This window comes from Apteryx mantelli, chromosome 8 (genome assembly GCF_036417845.1).
Source record: "Apteryx mantelli isolate bAptMan1 chromosome 8, bAptMan1.hap1, whole genome shotgun sequence".
Lineage (NCBI taxonomy): Eukaryota > Metazoa > Chordata > Aves > Apterygiformes > Apterygidae > Apteryx > Apteryx mantelli.
The window spans coordinates 14,676,978-14,699,574 of NC_089985.1; the positions used below are offsets into that span (position 1 = coordinate 14,676,978).

Below are 22,597 nucleotides of genomic sequence, written 5' to 3' on the forward strand. Positions count from 1 at the left end.
TCCGGCCGGGGCGAGGGGCGAGGAGGCTGCCCGCCGCGCCAGCGCGCCCGCCCGGCCCCCGGCTCGCCGCCACGGTGAGTCGCTTCGGGGCGCGCGGGGAGACGCTCGCCCCCGCGGCGGGAGGGGCCCCGCGTTCCCGGGGGGCGGGCGGCGCCGGGACCCCCTTGCTCTGCGGCGGGTGGCCGGATCCCCCCGTGGAGGGGCCGGGGAGCGCCCGGAGGCCGCTGGCGTGGGTTCGGTCCCGGCGGTTCCCGTGGGGCGGCCTCCCCGCCTGGGGTGATGAAATTTGGCCCTTCCTCTCCCGACGCCCCCCCGTTCTCCCTCTCTCCCTCGTGATGGGCCGGCGTTTCCTGGTGCGTCTCTCCTTGGCTCCCGCGCGCGTTGCTGTTGGCAGCACCGGTGTCGGGGCTGGCCGGCCAGCAAGGCCCCGCCGTCCCCGGGGTCCCCGCCTGGGCGCGGGGTCGCGCCGTGGGGCCGGGCGCTGCCGAGCATCCCACCCCGCATCCTGCTGCCGACGGGTCCCCGGGGGCGATGCCGTGATGTCACGCACCACGGCACGGACCGGCAAGGGGGCGCGCGGGCTTTCGGCTGGTGGAGACCCTTGTGGGGTGCAGCCGGCCGGCCGGCTGGCCGCCGTGGGTCTCTCCCGGGCAGTTGGCAGCGGTGGGGACGTGCTGGGGCGCTGCAACGTCCCCAGCCGAGCAGGCTAGTCCGTGCTGGGGAGGCGCTTGCAGCTGCAGAAAATGGGGCTGCATGCAGCGCGGCGAAGGTCTAAAATGGCATTTTTGGGGGCAGGGGGACTACGGGTCCCGGCATGCTGCGGTGCGCCCCTGCGGAGGCTGCGCTGGCGGCACGGCATGCCGGGGGCTGTAGTGCCGGCCAGGCTGGGGGTCCCCAGCCCCCGGGCCCAAAGCGCCACGTGTGTCTGGGGCTGCGGCGCGCGGGGTCTCGTCCTCCTGCGTGGCCTCGGAGCATCCCGCTGCGGCTTGGCACAAGGGGGGGCTGACGGCTCCTCGCAGGCAGCACGGGTTGGTGGGAGCTGGCCGAAACCCAGCCCGGGGCTACTGGCGGGGCGGATGCGCGGGGGGTCTCCCCATTCGTGGGGGAGGCCACAAGGCCCTTTGCTTTCCGCTGGGATTAGGCTTTCCACAAGGCTGCAATAAGGAGAACGATGAATTTACTCAATGAGAGCCCTTGTGTGTGAAGGCACACGGGGCTCAGGAGAGCGCCTGGTCCAACCCCCCGGGGGCCGCGGAGTGCCCGGCTGGCGCAGCAGCACCCTGCCCCAACCTGGCCCCTCTGCCGGGCACCGATTAAGCTGACAGAGGAAAGGATGATTTTCGTCTTCGTTGCGCTGTGCTTTGCAAAACCAGCCACAAACACAGCCAGGCCTTGTGCTGGGGTCCCCGTTCCCTGTGCACTGAGGCTAGCGCAGGCTCGTCCCCTCGGGCGCGACGGTCCCCTTTGCAGGCGAGGACGGGGTGGCACCGCGCGGCCCAGCGCAGGCGATGCTCCAGCCTGGCACCTCGGAGCGGTGCGACGGTCCCTTTAGAGGTGCCAGAGCTGCCCGGCGCCGTGGCACTAAGGCGGGGAGTGCAGGGCTGGTTCCTCGGGCCCCCAGTGAGATTTTCCCTCGTTCACCCCCGCTTCCTGGAGGTGCTCAAGGCATGCAAAAAAAAAGCATCCCGGGGTGCAGACGAGGAGTTTCTGGCATCGGCAGAGCCAAGCTGCCTTGGCAGCGGGAGCGTCGCTGGAGCCTGCGCCTCCCTCCCACCCATAAGTCACCGAACGGCGCCCGGGATACCAACGACTCGGCCTTGGCACCTGGACCGCATGCCGGGACCGACTGCTCCGCATGGAGGGTGGGGAATGGGGAAATTGCTTCCCTCCAGCAAGCCCAAAGCAGTTTCCGAGCAGCCCTGATGGCAGGTTTTGCCCGGGAAGGTCTGCCCTGTGTGAGCCATGGCAAGTCACGGCTGCCCACAGGAGCCCATCCCGAGGGGCAAGTGTCTCCTCTTCTTTTAACTGCGTGTGCTGGGGGGGAGAGAGGTGCTACTAAACAAACACAGGTTTAATTTTCTTTCCCTAATTTTCCCTGGCAACTTCACGTAGAACCAGAGGGGAAAGGGAGGCGGGGGGGAGAAAAGGGAAGAAGAATGCTCAAAACTAAGCAAAAGGTGCCAGGAAGAAACACTGAAAATGTTGTGCAGTAAAAATTTCCAGTGTTTGAAATTTTCAGCAAACATTTTCAGACAAAATGTAGCGAAGCCATCCCTCTTTCAAAGCTGGTGGAGCAAAAATGATTTCCAGCTGTTTTGCCAATAACTCGTAGCCTGTTTGACCAAATGTACCTTTGCCCGGAGCCCCAGCGCATGAGTCATTGTCTTCCCGCTGTCCCCCCGGATCCCGGCGCCGCCGTGCGAACAAGGCGCGTTTCACCGTGGCTGCAATGAGAAAGTTTCCTTATATTAGACTAAATGTAAATCCCTTCCCTTTGGGAGATTACAGCATCTGGTATCCCGATGCTTAAAGAGTTTACTCAGACTGAAAGAATAGTAGGAAAAAATATCTGTGGACATTTTTTGGACTACAAAAGGAAATTGAGCGTTTTAGTGCTGCAGAAATTGGCTGTGATCAAATATGAGCCTTGTGGATACTTCTCACCAGTTTTGAGCTATGTAGTTGAAATTATCATTTGCAACCGAGCTAGCTGGCAAGTTAGCCCGGTTACCTAAACTTTCCAAGCTGGGGACAGAAAAAAATGCAACAATATATGTGCATCCCCCCCCCCCCGAAAGGAAAAAAAATCAATATAAAGCAGCATGTTTATTTGCAATTTGTTTATTGCATAGCAGCATTTTTATTTGCATCGTGTTTTAGCAGAGGCGCCCAATGAATCCGGTAGCTAACCACCAGGATGCAAAGTGCCGATTTTGAATATTTGGTGGGAAGTGATAGTGACCAAAGATTTAGTCACTGACATACATCCCGTCATTTCTGAAGGCCAGAAGAGGTGTTAGCATCTCTCGGTCTGGCCTGCCTCCTCCCCGAATAACCCCTCGGGGCCGGGCGAGCGGAGGGGCTGGGGTGCCTCTCCCCAGCATGGCTCCTCCGGAGCAAGCGGCGGCCGCTTTGCGGGCCTCCTCCTGCACTCCTAGCAACGTGTCGTGTCGGCAGCGCGGCGAAGGCGTTTGCTGGCGCGCGCCGGGGGGAGGCTGCCCTTTGCCGCGGCCGGCCCCGCCAGCCGCCCTCCGCCGCCACAAAGGGCCGCTCTGTCCCGGCAGCGCCCGGCCAGCGCTAAAGCAATCCGCCGAGGAAGCCGGAGCAGAAGGCCCGGCCAGAAAAAGCAGCCCAGGCTTGCAAATATTTATATCGCACACACCTAAGGTGTATAAATATGCCCGCGAGCTTCCCAGAAGAGCCACTTAGGCTCCCGACGCAAAGGGCTCTGAGCTGCACTCTCCCAGCCCGGCTCACACAGGTGAGACGTAACCGCAGGGTTAAACGGGGCGGAGGTGAAGCCTTAGCCCGCTGCACGCAGGGGTCTGGGCGAGCCTGGGCGTCGCAGGGCAGCACCGTCGCGGCACCCTTGCCCCGGCTGCCCTCGTGTCCGTGGCAAAGAGCAGCCCGGGTTTGGCCAGCGAGCTGGGCTGCATCCAGCGGCACGTGCAGGGAGCACTCCCGCGGGGCGCGGGCGGCCGCGCTGGGAGCAAGGACAGCGCCTGTGATGGACTGGCTGGTTTCGGGGCGGATTTGGGCTTTCTCCTGGCGTTCGTTGCTCCAGAGGGGATGGGTTTTCCATTGCTCAGCAAGCGAAGGTTGACCCGCGGTGGCTCTGTAGCAGCACCCATGGGAGAAGGCTGTGGCTGGCGTGCATGTCAGGGGGAGGCTTTCCCCCAGGCTCCAGTCCACCCCAGATAATTATCAGAGAATTATAATTATCAGTAATACCTCGGCCATGCCGTCTGGCAGCTGGCACAGAGCTGGCTGCCATCCGCCCGCTCGTGTAACGGCATGCGCCCCTGGGAGCCGCGCGCAGGACCCCCGCGGCTATTTGAGCAGGTCCCAGAGCCTGGATCTGGCCAGGAAGCTCATCCCTGCAGCATCTCCAGCCCAGCCCGAGACCATGTTGAGTCAGAGCTGCCATAACGTTTCATGGCTTGTGGGAGACGTTTCCCATGAGAGTCCCATTGGGGCAGCGAGGGGCTGTGCCGCGCGTGGGCTGGACGCGGAGGTGGTCGCGCCGGTGCCTGCTGGCCTGGCTGAGCCCAAAGGCACGTCCCGTGCCCTGCTTGCCCCGGCAGCCCAGGGCTGGCAGCATGGCCAGCCTGCTCGGGGCCGGGAGGCGCCCGGCACTTTTGTTCGCTATTTTAAAACAAAACCAGGTTTTTTTTCTGCATTTTGTTTTTGCTTTTCATTCCCAAGGATCTTCATCTCCGGCCACACAGTTCAAACAAATCCAGACAAACTCTTGTGTTCGCTCTCTTGCGACCACAGTAAATGGCTGGGGTTTAGCCACTTTTTTCATCCAGCTACCGCAGCAGCGCGCCAGCCCTCGCGCCAGGGCTCCATCCCGCGTGGTGCACGATGGGGGGCTGCTCTTGCATGCTCATACGAGGCGGTGGCCCATTTCTACCCACCCATGGTGCACCCCGGACCCTCTGCCACTGAGGGACAGCCAGCACCAGGTTGGTTTGCTAGTACTCGGCTTGGCTTAAAACGGATTTGCTGCAAAAGAGGGGCCAGGGAAGAGTTCCTGCACCCCAAAGCATCTGTCCCTGGGGTGGCAGGAGGGGGAGCAGAGAAGGGTGTATCTGAGCTATTGGCAGCAATCAGCCAAAAAGGTGCCTGCCTGAACCCGCCAGGCCGCCTGAAGGGGTCCGCGCCGACCGCCTCGCCGTGGCACCTGGGGCCAGGGACGCTGTCCTCAGCGTGCGTTTGCGTAGCTGCGGCAGTGCTGGCTTTTCTGTTGCTTCCTCACCGTGGCCTTTGCAGGGGTAGAAGTGTTGCCTGTTTGGGAGTGCTGTAAGCCATGGTTTGATGTGGGTCTCATCCCAGCCTGCCCCTTTGCCCTTCCGGTGACAGCATGGCCGTGGGAGAAGGTCAGAGCCGAGCTGTCCTGCAGTGGGCACCTGGGGATGTTGGCTCTGTCACCCGAGTCGTGAAACAGCCTGGGGAGGCCATGAGTAAGGTTTGCAAAGACACATGTCTCACTGGCACCCATAGGAGCCAGGCATGCTCCTCGGAAACAGCTTGTGAGCTCCCTGTGCACCAGTTCGCCTGCCTTGTCTCATGGGGATGGGACCACCTGGTCAAACCTCTGCAGCACAGGCCTTCAGGTGTCACCTGTCACCTCTGCACTGAGCCTAGTAACCTGCATTAGAGAAAAAGGATCTGCAGCCTCGGGAGAAAGAGGGTTTCCCTTGTTTGGGCTCCTGCGGCGCCCACAATCTGTGGCGTAGCTGCGTGAGGTGGGTGTGAGGTGCAGAGATGTTCTCCGTGGTGCAGCCCAGCTGCTTCCAAGCATTTTGGTGCCTTGCCTGGTTAGCAGCCAAGCCGGCAGAGGCTCCCAGTCTAACCAGCACCACAGGAGCCATCCATCTTCCCCCACTGAGCCGAGCTTCTGAGGGTTTCATCTAGACAGCAGTGCCCATTAGCCAAACTGTGGGTTTAATCTTGAAGTTACCCTGTAAGGTGGTAGGTCTCTGGGAGGTCTATAAGAGGGGCACTCGCTCTGTAAGGTCTGTAAGGGGGATCTACAGGGCTCTGGATCACTGCCTCTGTGCCAGCTTGGAGACCTGTTAACACAGATGAGATTTCCCTGGCCATGCTGGGCCCTGGGCTGTGACTTACGCCAGCATTGAAGTGCAACCAGCTCCTATCTGGCCTTTAACCCCTCCAGGTTAGCAGGTTATTTGTCCAGATGTTAACATGCATACAAACTAGATTATTTTAATCTTTTTTAAAGATTCTTTCAAAATCGCTGTGCCTGTGGCGCTGGGGTCGGTTCTTGATGCCTCAGAGGCCAGGCATGCCTCGTGGCGTGGGGCTGGAGGGTTCCCGAGCGAGTGGGTCCACGCGGGGGACATGCTGTCCTGGGCTGTGCATGCTGACTGCCACGCTGGCTCTGATCCTTTCCGTGGAGCAGCATCATCCTGTCCCCAGCACGCACCGACACCAGCCGCTGCCCCTGCTCAGACGTACCACTTTCCTTCCTGTTCCACGCCATCCGATTGTTGATCTTTCTTTTCTTTAAATTGCCCACCAGAAAGCCTGAAATCCTGCTGGGCCCTGCTCCCCCTTTTGCAATCCCGCCTGTGCTCGCCACTCTCTGCACGTCCTCGTACATAATTGCTGGCGGCTCCGGACGGCTCCAGCCTGTCCCCGAAGCGCTCCATGGAGAATTGAGCAGGACGCCTTGTCTCAGCGCCCTGCGCGACTCGCTGCTGCGGTCACAGCTGGCCCCGAGCTCTGGGAGGCATCTGCGCCACGAGGTCTGGCTTTCTCCTGGGGTGCCCCGGCACTTGGCTCCCAGCCAGGGTGGGTGACAGTTTTATAAGCTATGCTGCCTTGGCTGGGTGCCCGTCCCCTTCGCCGCCGGATCTAATGAACTCCTTCTGCCAGAGCCTGAGAAAACCGCGGCTGGGAGGTGCCCCGGAGGCCCCCGGCGGCCCTGCTGTGCCGGCCGGGGCCACAGCACCTTGCGCTCTCTGGCACCAGAGGTCTTGGCCGTGGCGCCGGCGCTGGCTCCCGTCCCAGCGCCGGGTGGTTCGCGGGGTAGCCCCGGCGCAGTGGCCTGCAGCGGGCCGTAGCGCTCACCCGCGCTGCTGGGGCTCCTTGTCTCTGCAGCATCTTATCGGGGTCCTTGTAGGCAACGCTCACCTCTTCTCAGTTCATCTGGGAGTTTGCCATGGCAGGAATGAAAACTGCTCAGCCATGGAGAACTGTCGGAATAAATACACTATAAATCACGGGCAATTATCTGTGATTGTCTCTCCTGAGCCAGAAGGCAAGGAAACTGCGTTTTGCAATGTGTTATTATTTTGTTACATGATGAGGTTGTGCAACATCTTGCTTTCAAAACCTTCTGAGGACAGGGAGGCCGGTCAGAGTGTTTCTGGAGTGATATCAAGCTAGACGGCGCCGTCCCTGAGCAGGGCTGCTGGAGGCGTTGCGTGGTTCCCGCGGCCCTTCTGAGCTGTGCTTCCCAAGCCGACGGCACGTGTCCTCCCCGCTCGCTGGTCTGATGAGCTCGTCGGGTCCGGGCATGGCGTGGGGCCACGTTAGTGGGTGCACCAGCACGGCCCTGCGCCGCTGAGGTTGAGGGAGTGCTGGCAGCAGGGGCATGGGAGATGGGGACGGCTCTGACCACTCTCGCGGAGATGTGCGGGCCAGGGCTCCCTCCTGCGTCGAGGCCAAGGGGGACCCTTGCATGGGGCTGGTGGCTCTGGGCCACCGCGGCGCAGCCTGGTGTCTCAGCGTGACGAGTCCCGGCTCTGTCTCCGCAGGCTCCGGGGCCAAAGCACTGCCGACATGGCGGCCCTCCCCAGCCCGGCCCTGCTGCCACTCCTGCTGCTCCTCAGCATCCCGCGGGCTGCGAGAGCCCAGGTGAACCCAGGTAAGCGAGGCGAAGGCCGGGCGGCTGCAATAGCAGCGGGGCGCGTGTTTTCCATGGTTGTGGTCCTGCCAGGTAGAGGCCAAGGCTCGCATGCAGGAGTCTCCTCCTGCGTGACAACGGGGTCGCGTTGTTTCCAGGATCTCAGGGGCTTCCCCGGCTCTGGGAGCGGGGCAGTGCCTGTACGGCCCCATGCCTGCCTGGGATTCGGGGTGGCAGACGGCGGGGCGGTTGGCCAGGGTTGCTGCAAGGGCCTTGTCAGTCCTGTGAGCAGGAGTCCCAGGACAGGGTGCTCGCTCTTGGGTGCACACCAGCAAGGTCATGCCGCTGTCTTGCACGTCCCCATCACCGCCAGTGACCCAAAGAGCACCTGTCACTAGCCAGTATGCCCTGATCCTGACCCATTCGGCGTCACACAGCTCGGTATGGGCTGCCTCACGGTGCACGGGGCGTTCAGGCTAGGGCAAAGCTGCAGGCAGAGCCCCAGCCTCTGAGTGGGAGCCCTTGTGCGTTCGGGGCTAGTAGATCCAATTTGGGTTAGGGTTAGAGCAGTGCAGGAGAAGGGAAGATGCTGTTTCCTGCTGCTGCAAGGTGCTTCGTTAGCAGTTTCGCAGACAACCAAGACTGGCTTTAGTAAAGAGACTTGCCGAGGTGCCTGGATTCTGGTCAGAAACGGTTTCTTCTGAAACCTCCAAAAAACTGGGTTGAATGTCAGCAAGAAAATCCCATTAAAATGATTGCATCTGCAGGGCTCATCCCCCTTCTACCCTTCTCCCCCACGCTGCATAGATGAACGCAGGGCTCAGACTCCTTCAGCACGCTGGGGCTTTCCTGGAGGCCTCCCTGCAGCCAGTCCCTTCAAAGGCTTATTCCATCCCTGGAAAGAGTTTGCTGGGTCTGCCCTGGAGGCTGCAGAGCACTAAATGAAGCAATCCCGTTTCCTCTGCAGCTTTGGCTTTGCCTGGCTAGGATGGTTATTAACTAGGGCCAAGAAATGGTCCCCAAGAAACGGTCACAGCAGGGCTTGCTTTGCATTCAGTGAGGTATGCAATGCTATTTAAATGGAAATTCAGTGAGAGCTGCGCTCTGCAGAGCATTGCAAGCAGTGTTGCAGAGCCAGAGATAGGAAAGGGCACTCCACACAATGCTGACACTGGTGCTAAGGATGTGCCCGCTCCACTGTCACGTGTATGAGCCTGAGATGTGCATCACCAAAGCCGCGTTGCTGGAGCTTGTTCCTCCACTGCTGTGGTGCTGTCTGGAGCCACAAATCCCTGTACAACAGCAGCCTGGGCTATCCCCGTGCTCCGCAGAGGCCTGCCCCTGCGCAGGGGGATGGAGGCCGGGCTGCCGCAGCCTGGGCTGAGACAGGCTTTGAGAACTTGCTCCTGCTCTGCAGCAAGGTCCGTGCCCAGGACATCCAGGAGGACTCATTGCAGGTGACTTCCCAGCTGGCAGCTCACCCAGTCCTACCCCAAGGTGCCACCTTGACATGACAGACACGGCACGGAGATATTTATGTTAAAATGCAGGGGAAGGTATAATTTGGTGGCTGCAGAGCGAGAGCCAGAAGTGCTAAGCGAGGCCCCTGTGCACCATGCAGCCTCTCCACAAACTCCCTGGGATCCCGCATGCCATGCAGGAGGTGACAAACGCTGCCTTGTGGCGTGGGGCAGCGATGGGTGCTCCGGGCTCCTGGGCGGCTCTGCACGCTGGGGCACGTGGTCCTTGCCGGCTGCAGCACAGGGTGAGCTGCAGTCTGCGGGGCAGGAGGGTGTCCCAGCCGCCGCTGCAGCATCGCCTCAGCCCTTGGCCTCTGCATGGCTGTTTGCTTGGGGGTGGTTTGTGGAGGGAGCTTTGCGGGCTGGAGCCGGTGGTGAGACAGCAAACATCGCCAAACAAGCTGCTCTTTCAGTAGCGCTCTTGGCAGCCAGGCGTGAAAAATAACTCCTGGGAAGCGGCGCTGTATGCGGTGCCCAGGGAGCTGGCTGCTGCCCGGGGGACACAGTGAGGCACCACAGGCACCGGGTACTTTTCCACTCCTGGCCGAGGGCTGCGTGGGCACTGGAGGAGCAGGGCCCGGCAGCAGTGCTGGCGTGCAGGAGCTGCTGGGTGCCCGGGGCTGCAAGCAGGGGCTGCAAGCCAGTGCCGGCAGCGATGGTGAGCGCACTGATTGCTTGGCCTGCTTTTATCCCTCGCTCCTCCAGGCAGCTGGGGGGAGCAGGCAAGACGGCTGCAGCCAAGAACAGGTTGCTGCATGCGTTTTTTCAGGTGAACTGATCTGGACTGAACCCTCTGGGTCCCCCCAGAAGAAGGAGTGCACAGGCAGAGCGGCGGCAGCCCACAGGCTCCCACGCTGCCCCTGCTGAAATGCTTTTCAGCAAGGCTGAAGGACTCTTCATGTGGTCCCAGCCTTTTCCCATGGCCGCATGGGCGCTGTGAGCTGTGCCTGCTCTTTGCAGCTCCCCCAGACTTCAGCAGCCTTCCCCAAAGGTGGCTCCCATGTCAGGGATGGTGACAGGTCCAAACAGCAAACCTAGAAGCCGGGTGGCGAGTGTGGCGATGTTCTTGGCAGGGGAGGCACTGTGCCCCGGTCCCCAGCCATTGCAGGGGCCAGCGCTGGGCAGATCTGAGGGCTAGCTGAGATGCAAATTCGGTGCCGTGGGCAGGGAAGGGCACCTGGGGAGCCGGCAGGCCCCCTCCAGCCCTCTGCTCAGCGCTCCGCCGGTCTTGTTGCAGCGGTGTGCCGGTACCCCTTGGGCATGTCCGGTGGGCACATCCCCGATGAGGACATCTCGGCCTCCAGCCAGTGGTCCGAGTCCACGGCCGCCAAGTACGGACGGTGAGTGCAGGGGTGCCCTTCGCGGCATGGGGAGGGCTGGCGGGGCACTGGTCCTCCCTGTGCCCCCACCTGCAAGCTGCTCCTTTGCTCTCCCCGTGGTGTTTCCAGGCTGGACTCGGAGGATGGCGACGGCGCCTGGTGCCCCGAGATCCCGGTGGAGCCTGATGACCTCAAGGAGTTCCTGCAGATCGACCTGCGTGCTCTGCACTTCATCACACTGGTGGGCACCCAGGGGCGCCACGCGGGGGGCCACGGGAACGAGTTTGCCCCCATGTATAAGATCAACTACAGCCGGGATGGCACTCGATGGATCTCTTGGAGAAATCGGCATGGGAAGCAGGTGAGAGGGGGATGCAGGATCTCCCCTGCTGGCAACCTGTGCCAAGCTGTGCATGGGATCCCCTGCCTGGCACCATGCACACAAGCATGGTGCCCAGCCAAGGCTGGTGCAGACCCTGAGAGCCCCCTGTCCCCAAGTGCCTGCCTCCCCCAATCCCCTGTCTGTCTCCTCAGGTCCTGGATGGAAACACCAACCCGTACGACATTGTCCTCAAGGACCTAGAGCCGCCCCTCATCGCACGCTTTGTCCGCTTCATCCCTGTCACCGACCACTCCATGAACGTGTGCCTGCGCGTGGAGCTGTATGGCTGCGTGTGGCTCGGTGGGTGGCACAGGAGGAAGGACAACCTTCCCTGTGCTGGCAGCACGGCTGTTCAGCCCTGGGACAGACTGTTTTTGTGGCTGTCTGTCCCACCGGGAGGTGGCAGGGCCGTGGGATCGGGGAGCACACCAGGGTTGTGTACCGTGCTTGCAGCAGGGCTGGCTGCACTGGCCACCTGGCTGCGAGCCCTCTCGGGAGTGGGGTCTCCAGAGAGAGAGGGGCCGCTCATCCTCCCTTCCCCACAGACGGGCTGGTGTCCTACAATGCACCGGCTGGGCAGCAGCTCGTCCTTCCTGGCGGCACTGTCATCTACCTGAACGACTCTGTGTACGACGGAGCATTTGGATACAGGTAAAGTCCTGGGGTTTGTGCGCGTGGGAACTGTAAGGGTGGGTGGATGCTATGTCGGGTGTCTCCTCTGCACTCACAGCACAACTGAGGCAGGAGGGGATGGGGGTTGTTTCTGGAAAGGGCTTGTTTTCCTGCAATTGCAAGACGGCCTGCTACCTTGAAGAAGCACAGGGAGGTCCTCAACAGAGAAATACTTGGAGGCCTCCCCAAGGGGGAAGAGACATGCCCTGCTCTGGGAGGCTGTGTGCAAGAGGTTGTTATGGGGACAGCGTGACAGGGACAGCATGACCAGGACAGCACTCCCAGCCCTTCTCTAGGATATGCAATAACCGCGCTGTGCATCCCCGCAGCATCCTGCAGCTTTTGCTGTGATCCTCCTGGCACTCTGCTGGGTATTGTTACACATACAGGTCAGCTCCAGAGTGCATTTAACCCGGTATCTGGGCAGAGCTGGCATATTGTTTCTTTCATCTGCTCAAAAAAGTAGTTTGAAAGTCCCTTTCCTAACACTAAGACACCGGACTCACGAGAGTCTTTTCACAGGAAGCTCGAGGACGTGCAGCCCGGTGTGTGTTAGCAGCTCTGGCTGAGTGCAGGAGCAGTGATTTGTGCAGGGCCTGGCTGCTGGTGTACCACGAAGGTCGTGCCCCACTTACCTGTGGGTCTGACTTAGCCTGGGGGCTCTGTCTGTCTGTCTGCCTCATTTCTTTTTCCATATCCCCATACAGACTTCTCTGCCTGAGCACCTGTCTGCCTGGCCAGCTTGTTTGGGTTGATGGATGGTTCCTCCAGATGGGCAGTGTCCCCCTGAGAGGAGCGGGGCTCTGCAGCCCCCTTGCACAAGCAGGGTGGGAGATTGCAATCCCAGGGGACTGCAGTGGGTTAGTGCTCTGAGGTTTCAAGAAAGAACCTCAAGAAGCACAAAAAAAACCTCCCAAATTTTTCAGGCACTGCGAGGTGCCTGGGCTGCCATTGCGAGAGCGGGGGCCGGGCACTGGAAGGTTTCTGGGGTTCGCACAAGAGTCACGCTCCCTTTCCCCCTTCACATATGCCAGCATGACAGAGGGACTTGGCCAGCTGACGGATGGGGTGTCGGGCCTGGATGACTTCACGCAGACCCATGAGTACCACGTGTGGCCGGGCTATGACTATGTTGGCTGGCGCAACGAGAGCACCACCGGTGGCTACATCGAGATCACCTTTGAGTTCGACCGGATCAGGAACTTCACCACCATGAAGGTCTGTGTCCCCCATGCAGCCTCCCTGTCCCCCGCCCCACGCACCGGGGCCGTGCTCACAGGCTGCCTCACAGGTGCACTGCAACAACATGTTCGCCAAGGGGGTGAAGATCTTCAAGGAGGTGCAGTGCTACTTCCGTTCTGACACCAGCGAGTGGGAGCCCAACACCATCTCCTCGGTGCTGGTGTTGGATGACGTGAACCCCAGCGCCCGATTTGTCACCGTCCCCCTGCTCCACCGCATGGCCAGTGCCATTAAGTGCCAGTACTATTTTGCCGACACCTGGATGATGTTCAGTGAGATCACCTTCCAGTCAGGTACCAGCAGCCCTCCCAGGTGGGATCAGTTCCTGCGGGATGCTCTCCTCCCACCTGCCTTTTCGGGATTTCAGAGCCCCCCTGCCATACACGCTTGCTGCCCTGCAAGGCCCCGAGGGGACCAGCCCTGACATGCTTCCCTTCTGCACAGGGCTTTTGGGGACGGAGCAGGGCAGTGGGTGTCCTTGCGTCCCTGAGGGCCTCGTCTTCTCTCTTGCCAGATGCAGCCATGTACAACAACTCGGTGGCCCCACCAGAGGCGCCCATAGCTCCCACCACATATGGTAAGGCACACGTGGCTCCTGCCGCATGTGGCAAAGCATGTCACCCCGAGCTGGCACTTGGTCGGTGGTGCTCTGGGGGGCTTGAAGGGGAGGGTCTGCTTGGCCAGTGGAGAAACAGGAGCTGGCCCTTGCTCTCCCCATGCCCCAGCGTCACCAGTTCTTGCTCTCACCTCCTCCTGCCAGACCCCACACTCAAGGTAGACGACAGCAACACGCGCATCCTGATCGGGTGCCTGGTGGCAATCATCTTCATCCTGCTGGCCATCATCGTCATCATACTGTGGCGGCAGTTCTGGCAGAAGATGCTGGAGAAGGTGGGCAAGCACAGGGCAGCTGGCCAGGTCTCCTGGGGGTGATAGGCATGCCATCCTGTGGGCTCTTCGCTCAGCAGGTTTTCCTGTGTGCTTGGCAAGGGGAAAGTGGAGACCATGGTTGCTCAAACCGTCCTGCAGCACCAGAGAGGTGGGAGGTTCTGGCTGGGGGTTTCAGGGCTGGACACAGCCACAAGCGCCTGGACCTGGTGCTGGGACAGACCTGCTCTGAGTGGAGGGTAGGCTGGAGGCACCCAGAAGCCCCTGTCCCCCCATCCAGCTCTCTCTCCTCCCTCATCCCTACCTCACAGGCTTCTCGGAGGATGCTGGATGATGAAATGACCGTCAGTCTCTCCCTGCCCAGTGAGTCCAGTATGTTCAACCACAACCGCTCCTCCTCGTCCAGTGAGCAGGAGTCCAATTCTACCTACGACCGCATATTCCCCCTGGGCCCGGACTACCAGGAGCCCTCACGCCTGATACGCAAGCTGCCTGAGTTCACGCCAGGGGACGAAGACACAGGTGAGAAATGCAAAATGCTGCAGTCTGTCAGCAAGCGACTATGCACCGAGTGTGCAACACCTGGCCGCGGGCTGGGGTTGCTGCATGGTCCAGCCTCGCTGCCTGCGAGCTGCCCAATACATGCTGGCACCTTTACAGGCGCAGAGCTCTGGTCAAAAGGAGTTTTGACCCGTCTCAGTGTTCTTGTGGAAATTAACCCCTCCTGTCCCCTTGCAGGGCCCTGCTGTGGCCCCTTCTCTCTCCCTTTGCCCACAGATGGGGAGGAGCCCAGTCCTGCTCTTCATTTCCATAGCGAGCTGGGAGGCATTTGTAGGGCTGAGCTGTGACCCAAGCTAAAGTTAAGGCAGTCTATCTCCATCTCCCGTGTAAAAGAGCTGCACTGTCCTGCTGGTTACAGGTCTCGCAGGCAAGGAGCCTGGAGGGAGCTGCTGTATTGAGCTGGCCAAGCCAGGGGTTGACAATGAACCTGGTTACTGATATGTTCCTGGGGCCAAAGGAGGATTTACTGCAGTAGGCAGCGCAGGTGGCGGGACCTGGGGCCAGCCAAGGCAGAGCAGCAGGGCTGAAGGAGCTCAGCCATGCCAGGGAGACACAGGGGCTTTGGGAAGGTGCTGGTACCACTCTGGGAGATCCTCTACAGGGAGACGGGGAGGCTCGTGGCTAGAACGCTTCTGTGCCCCCCAAGCGGGTGCCAGGGACTGGAGGGTGCTCGGCCCTAGCACAGTGGGCGTGTGCAGGACACCCACAGCAGGCCTGGCCCCGCTGTCTCCCTCCCAGGCTGCAGCGGCCTTGTGAAGCCGGCCCAGGCCAGCGGCCCCGAGGGCGTCCCCCACTACGCCGAGGCCGACATTGTGAACCTGCAGGGTGTCACGGGCGGCAACACCTACTCAGTGCCAGCCCTCACCATGGACCTGCTCTCTGGCAAGGACGTGGCCGTCGAGGAGTTCCCCAGGAAGCTGCTGACCTTCAAGGAGAAGCTGGGAGAGGGCCAGTTTGGGGAGGTGAGTGAGAGCGGGACCTGCTCTGAGCAGGAGCCAGGCAAGGCTCTCTCCGTCTCAATCCTTGGGGAGCCCAGTGGTGTGTGAGGCCACAGGCTCAGGGAGCGCAGTGGTTTGGTCAAGTAGGGGCTGGCAGGGAGTTGCCTAGTTTGCAGCCGCCTCTCTGGGGGCTGAGGTGTGCAAAGAGGGGTGCTGAATCCACGCATGAGCAGGAGACATGCAAAGCTCTGCGAGGCCATGGAGGGAGAGGCATCTACTATCTGTGAGTCAGGGGCCCTTGGGAAATGATATTCACCTCGCCAGCACCTTCTTCCCGAAGAGGTGCATGGATTCAAGCCACGTGTGGGGATGCTGACCTTTCTTGGCTGTGCCTCCCTTTCCGCCAGTGCTGCCATCACCAGTGGCTCTGCAGTCCTGTCTCTACAGTCAGTGAAGTCCCAGTTTGCAGGGGCCACAGGGGACAGATGGTGGAGATAACAGCTGCCTGCTGCCTCCTTCCAGGTTCATCTCTGTGAGGTGGAGGGGATGGAGAAGTTCGTGGACAAGGACTTTGCCCTGGATGGGTTAGACACCAGTTCCAACCAGCCTGTGCTGGTAGCTGTGAAAATGCTGCGAGCAGATGCCAACAAGAATGCAAGGTATTTGGTCAGGCAGTGCAGGAGCCCTGGCACCTCTGCACGCAGAGCAACTGCCCTGGGAGTGTTCACTCCAGTCCCTTTCACACAGAGCCCTTCTTAATAAAGCCAGGCCTTTTGGGAAGTGTTCCCTCCTCTTGTTGCCAGGCATTTGGTGGAGCAGCGAGGACCACACACACGCCCGGGGCATCTGGTCCTCGCTGGTCCTAACCCATACCCCAGCTTCCCCTGCTAAGCCCACCCCACAGCCATGTGCAGATCAGCCCTGAGCCACCAGGCCCATTTAGAGCAGATCCCTGCCTCAGCCCAGGGGCAGCCGGGGGTGGGGGGACCCACCAGTGCTCCCATGAGGCTCCCTTGGGTGTGAGGCACGCTTGGCCCATCTGTGTGCACCTCTGTGCCCCTGCGGGTCTGTCTATCCGATCTGTGTGGTTTCTGTTCCGGAAAGGAATGATTTTCTGAAGGAAATCAAGATCATGTCACGGCTCAAGGACCCCAATATCATCCGGCTGCTGGCAGTGTGCATCACGGATGACCCTCTTTGCATGATCACTGAATACATGGAGAACGGCGACCTTAACCAGTTCCTGTCCCGCCACGAGCCGCAGAGTCCTCCGGCCAGCAATGCGCCCACTATCAGGTAGTGCCCGCTGTGCGCCGCTCTCGGCGGGGAAGTTCACAGCCTCCTCTGCCCGTGGATGGCAGAGCCGTGCCCCTGCCCAGCCCATGTGCAATGCTCAGGTCTTATTGACCCCTCAGTGGCCATGCTGGTGCCACCACAGGGCCTTCGTCATCCCCAGGCAAGTCCGCCATGGGCTTGCTTGAGTGCCGTTGCAGCTCAGCGGAGGCTCTCTGCCCCATTACAGTGCTTTGGAACACCCTGGTCAGGACTGAACCTCGTTGTTCCTGTCCTACCCAACACCTCAGTCCTCCTTCAGCTTTCCCCCCACCTTGCAGCTACAACAACCTGCGGTTCATGGCTACTCAGATCGCTTCTGGCATGAAGTACCTGTCCTCCCTGAATTTTGTGCACCGAGACCTGGCCACACGCAACTGCCTGGTGGGGAAGCAGTACACCATCAAGATAGCTGACTTCGGCATGAGCAGGAATCTGTACAGCGGGGACTACTACCGCATCCAGGGGCGGGCAGTGCTCCCCATCCGCTGGATGTCCTGGGAGAGCATCCTACTGGTATGTGGGGGCTCTGACTGATGCTGAAATTGTCTTAGGTCTGCTCATGCCTTTTTTCCCTCTGGCTGAAAGCTGCAGGGGACGGGTCCTGCCCATGTGTGTGGGCAGTGGAAGGGATGGGGGAACTGTCTGCTCTCTAGTGACATGTTTTGTGCCATGCATGATCTACACATTAGCTCTGTGGCTGCTGATGCAAAACAGTGTCTCTGGGCCCAGGTTCAGGCTGAACCATACAGCCATGGAAGCAACAGAGCACAGCACTGGTAGGACCTTTTTAGGGAAGGATGGGGGGACTATGGAGATCTTTGGAGTGCAGGTCCCCAGCCTTTGAAGGGACATGTGACATCCTCTCTTGGCCATGGTCAGAGCTGAATGAGAGAGCAAGGTTATTTTTTATTTTTGTCCTTACCAAGCTCCACCCCTCAGCGCAGTTGATGCAAGCCAGACTCAGAGCTCACCAGGATCTGGCCCCAAGAAGAGAGCAAGTCTGTGGGAATAAGCCCTTCTTTGGGCCCAGATCTGATAGCTGAAGCCTCCAGAAAGAGGCATTGAACAACTAGTGTTTATGGATTGGGACAAGGTAATTTTTCAGCCGTGGGGGATCCAGTGTTGGGCGCCCGCTCTTGGTGACCATGCTGCTGCTTGGCCCCTTTGGCGCAAGGCCAGTGCTTCTGAAAGCATTTCTGCTGTGCAGCATGACCACAGGTTACCAGAGTCAAAACTGGACCCTGCAGGGCAAAGCTCACTGGCCTCTCCTTACAGTAGGCCAATCTGGCGGGTGGCACGCAGGTGGGAGGAGGAGGGCCGAGGCATGGGGCCAGCATGGCTGTTGGCGGCAGCCATGGGGTCTGAGCCCTGTCTCTATCCCACTGGTCTGTATGTGAGCAGGGACTTGACATGCAAGCCTCTGCTTGCATGAACAGGCGAAGCCCAGGGGCTGCGAGGTGAGTGCGCGGGGCTATCTATCTGCTGTGCCTGACCTTCCTCATGCTGCTCCCTCCCGCCAGGGCAAGTTCACCACAGCCAGCGACGTGTGGGCGTTTGGTGTGACACTGTGGGAGACCTTCACACTGTGCCGGGAGCAGCCCTACTCCCAGCTGTCAGACGAGCAGGTCATCGAAAACACCGGCGAGTTCTTCCGGGACCAGGGCCGGCAGGTAGGGACGGATGGGCCTGGGAGCCCAGGGATGCAGGCAAGGGTTTTAAGGTTACCAGATAGAAAGCTTGACTAAGGATAAGTTTTATGGGTTGAGGTATATCCATGTCAAAAGGAGTCTGTGAGAAGAGCTCCCTGCATTTGTACGGGACAGCTGGGCAACACTAGAGGTGTAGCAAGGTCAGCCGAGCCCACTCTGAGCTGTGTCTGTGATTTACAAAATCAAGGCACTGTTTGCCTGCTGACCTCTGCCTGGGCTTTTCCCCTCTTCCAGCTGTGCAATTTTGGGAAGAGGGTGAAACTACCCTCTGTGTACATTAGGGTTACAGTGGAGTGAGACATTCAGATATCAGCTCAGAGTTCCCAAGGCAGCCTCATAAGCTGAGCTGCTTCAAGTGTGTAAGGCTTGGAGTAGTTTTGTACCAGCAAAATGCCTTTGATTCACAGTAACTTCTCTGCTCATCAAATATCTGTGCATGCCTGATGCAGAGCAGGATGGGAGCAGAGGGCCAGGTTCGCCACTGGGCCCCAGCTTGCTTTATGCACTTTGCTGGACAGTGCCAGAGCACTTAGTATTGTGCAAGATCAAAGCCATATCGAACACAAACTCTGTTTGTTTCCTCGATACAGGGGATAGAAGTATTCAGCCAGGTTGTGAGACATGAGTAAGTGTGTCATACCCAAATCCCCTAGCCCCACCATCATGCAGTTCTGGGACGCTTCCTTTCCTCTGCGAATGTAAAGCAGCACAGCCTCCCCTGCTCTGGTGCCATCTGCATGGAGAAATCAGGCTCCCATACGTCTGGTTGTTCTTTTGTTCCATTTGTTTTACATGGCAGTAACTCTCTCCCTTTGTAATCTTTGTCTTTTTTTTGAAGACTTACCTTCCCCAGCCTGCACTTTGCCCTGACTCTGTCTATAAGCTAATGCTCAGCTGCTGGAGACGAGACACTAAAGATCGTCCCTCCTTCCAGGAGATCCATCACCTTCTCCAGGAATCAGCCAGTGAAGAATGACCCATTGCTCCCCCCACCTAGGCTGGTCCCCATCCCATCCCCAGAAGAACCTCATACACAAACTGAAGCCACTTCACTTGGACTTAGCAGTAAAACCCAGGCAGCTGGTCTTGTTCTCATTGTACAGCCTAAGAGGAAAACCCCAAAAGCAGCAAGAAGAACCCAGGCATAGGACAGCTTGGTCTTGTTTGCTGAACTGAGCTTGGGAGCGACGCGGGCTGAGACAAGCGTTATTTATTGATGCAGCGTGTTCTTGGTGACAATGGATTTGGACAAAGCGGGTTCTCTCCCCTGTTCAGAGGGGAGGAACATCAGCTGTATTTTCTCCATGAGGAAGCTCCTGGCCTGTGCACCGGGCATGCATCTGTGGAAGGGATGTGCACTGGGTATGTACCTGGCAGAGCAAAGGCCTCTGCGGAAAGACGGCATTGAGCGACTGTGCCTGGTGCAGGGCTCAGAGGCAGGGAGCATAATACAGACACTTGTGGTGGTGTAGGAGTTGCTGCTAGCTCACAGTGGGCTGTGCAATTACCGGGCAAAAACCAAAGCTCTCTGGACCTCCTGGCCTTTGGATAGGCTGCATAGGCGGGTGGGGATGCCCCATTCTTGCCTCCCAGCTGCCAGTTGCAAAGGGAGAAGCCCAACCACACTCTTAGCTCCTCACCCTGCAGCTGGAGCGAGCAGTGTGTCCAGCCAGAGATGAACCTGCCTCTTGTCTGGGAGCATCGCCGCACAGGTACTCTGGCTCTTCCACATCTGCCGGGAAGGAGTGGGCCCACCAGCAGTGGTGTGACGTGCATTGGAGGGGATCTCCTCTCATCCGACCATGGCCATTTCAGAGCTGATCAAGTGCCAAAGAAAGGCATTTTTTGGTGTCCCTCTGGTGCTATGTGGCAGCCAGAGGTGGGAGCTAAGCCCAGCGTGTGCCTTTCCCCAGGTGGCATTGCAGGGATGTAAGAAAGCATACTTTTCACCTCCGAGGCAAAATCTTCAGATCCTCCTCTCCCAGGATTAATCCACATCTTCACCTGCAATGAGAGGAAGGCACATACATTTTTGAGACCTGTTGCCAAGCAGGTGTGTTGCCCCATGCCCAAGCCTGCAATGGTTTGGATATGGACAGACAGCATGGCCTGCCACGACCATGGTGCGGCAAGCGCCCTGGCGCTCCCTTGCTCTCGGCCCAGGGATCACAGCTTGGCTGAAGCGCCCAGGGTGGACTCTCCAGCCAGAGCATCTTGTGGCACCTGGCACTGGTGTGCCCTTCTCTCACAAGGAGGGATGTGGACCTTTCTGCACCTCTCAGATCTGGCAGCTTCATGAGCGAAGTGGGCAGGTTCTGACCCCTGTGCCCCACAGGAGCCCTGACAGGTTACTCATCATGTCCCGAAATCAGATTCTCCTGCAACTGGCCAGGAGGAACTTTGTTTTTAGAGGGTACATGGACCCTCTCACACTTTTGTACACACTAGTTCTGCACCATCAAGTCACGCATGGCACAGTTTCCAGTATACTATTGCTAAGGCATGTATATATTCAGTAGATGCACCTACATATAGGGGCAAACCCGCTGAAGAGACACTTGCTACATGACTCTAGTTTCATGTGTCCTTGTGGCAGTTCAGAAGCCAGTTCACCTCCTTGAAAAGTGTTGGCCAAAGCGCTTGGCACGGGGTGCTGCGTGTGCCGAGAAATGCAGTGTGTGGGGAGAGTGGCCCAGGGGGAGTGCACAAATGTGGGATGTGCGTGTATGTGCCCACTCGCATGGGCAGATGCAGGGCATGTGTGTGCCTGCTGGCAGGAGTAAATGAAGGATGTGTGTGTGTGTGTGTGTGTGTGTGTGTGTGTGCCTACCTGCACAGGCAGATGTGGGATGTGTGCGTGCATGTGCCCACCGGCACAGGCAGGTATGGGATGTATGTGTGCCCACTAGGCACAGGCAGATGCAGGACGTGACCAGAAGCAAAGAGAAGAGAAAATATGCAGATGACAGTGTCAGAGACAGAGGAAGGATAATTGAGAGAGAGCTCCTGGACAGCCCACACCAGTTGCACAAGGAGAAAGCAGCAGAGCAGGAGTTGCCCCATAATGAAAAAAGAATCTGTGTGTCGAGGCTGACTCAAGCAGCGTATAGGTGGTGTGTCCTATCTGCTCTCAGTGCTCACTGAATGTGCGGCCTGTGGCCACACTGAGCCCTCAGCTCAGTGGGTGACCTAGGACAAGTCTTATTTTTGCCATGTAATTGGTACACGTCTATCTTTGCTCTTGGATGCCCTCTCTCTGCCCCAGAGTGTGTCTCAGCCTCTCCCTGCCCTCCCTGAGCCAGTGAGGAGTTGGGCATATCAGGCGAGGCAGGAGGCACATTTTCCCTGTGGACAGCCCCCAGCTCCCACTGACCTGAGCCCTGGGCTCGGTGCTCCTGAGCTGCCCTGGGTGCCCTTCACAAAGGACAACACAGCCATGAGGACGCTCTGTTTAAATAGTGCATTATGGTGCCCTGGAAACAGCTCCAACCTCCATTGCCCAAGGAGGTTCAGAGGCTGTGGGATCTCCATCCCCACAGCCCTGAGCAGCCTGCTTGAGCTGTGATGCTGGTCCTACCAAGCAGGGGCTGGACCAGAGATGTCCAGATGGCCCTTCCCACCCAGACCTTTCCACAACCCTAACCCTCACAACAACAACTGCCCTGAAAAGGAATAACCTGATTGCATTTTCAGTAGGATGCACAGTGTCCCTGTGGCCACACAAAGAAATTGAAGGCAGAGCACGCCATGGCCACCTGCAGAAGGCCTTCCCATTGCCAGCTGAGAGCATAAACGACTCATGCTCCCCTACCTTAGCCCTGAGCGCTCGCTCACCCGTAGGCAGAGTGGGTGTGAAATGCTCCCCTCCCATTTTTGGCAGCATTTTGTACTCGCAAAAGCATTGCTGGGAGCAGCTGAGTCCCAGAGGAGAGAGGGGGCATGTGGCCAGGCTAGGTTAGTGGAGAGCGGGCGAGAGTCGGGAAGGAAAGGACAGCAGGTCTTGTGTCAGGAGGGTGCCCTGGGACCCAAACATCTACACCTCAGAGCACCTCAAGGAAACTTGGACCAGATGTTTTACTTGCAGAGTAAAATGTCTCTGCAGCAAGCTGTACTCAGAGAGCAGACAAATGCCGAGCCAGGGAATGACTGTGCTGCAAGATCAGCTCTTGGCTCTAGGGGAGAAAAGGGAAAGGCCACGGAAGGGAAAGGCATTTTGAATTGGTGGGCCAGGAAGTTGTTTATGTTTTATGATGGCTGAAAGGTCAGAGAAGGCTTTGCAGGAGAAGATAAGGGTGGGAAGTACCCTTTCTCTATCTGGAGAAAAAAGCTGAGTTTGTAAGCAGTGCAGAGAGGGCTCTGGAGTCCCCTTAGTGCATTTACAAAGATGTGGGGCAGCAGCTCCAAATGCAAGAGGGATGTCATGGTGAGTCCTCT

General features: G+C 59.0%; 1 protein-coding gene across 1 annotated transcript; it reads left to right on the forward strand.

Moving 5' to 3' along the window:
* DDR2 (discoidin domain receptor tyrosine kinase 2) lies at nt 1-20,732 on the forward strand. The gene is made up of 17 exons (XM_067300739.1): nt 1-74; nt 7,509-7,618; nt 10,355-10,457; nt 10,566-10,797; nt 10,971-11,118; nt 11,364-11,469; nt 12,525-12,708; nt 12,782-13,025; nt 13,247-13,309; nt 13,493-13,623; nt 13,932-14,142; nt 14,920-15,143; nt 15,642-15,778; nt 16,224-16,415; nt 16,733-16,967; nt 17,975-18,124; nt 19,002-20,732. Exons 2-17 carry the CDS (start codon nt 7,534-7,536, stop codon nt 19,137-19,139), a joined length of 2,583 nt encoding a protein of 860 aa, XP_067156840.1. The 5' UTR covers nt 1-74; nt 7,509-7,533; the 3' UTR covers nt 19,140-20,732.
* Nucleotides 20,733-22,597: the final 1,865 nt, after the last annotated feature.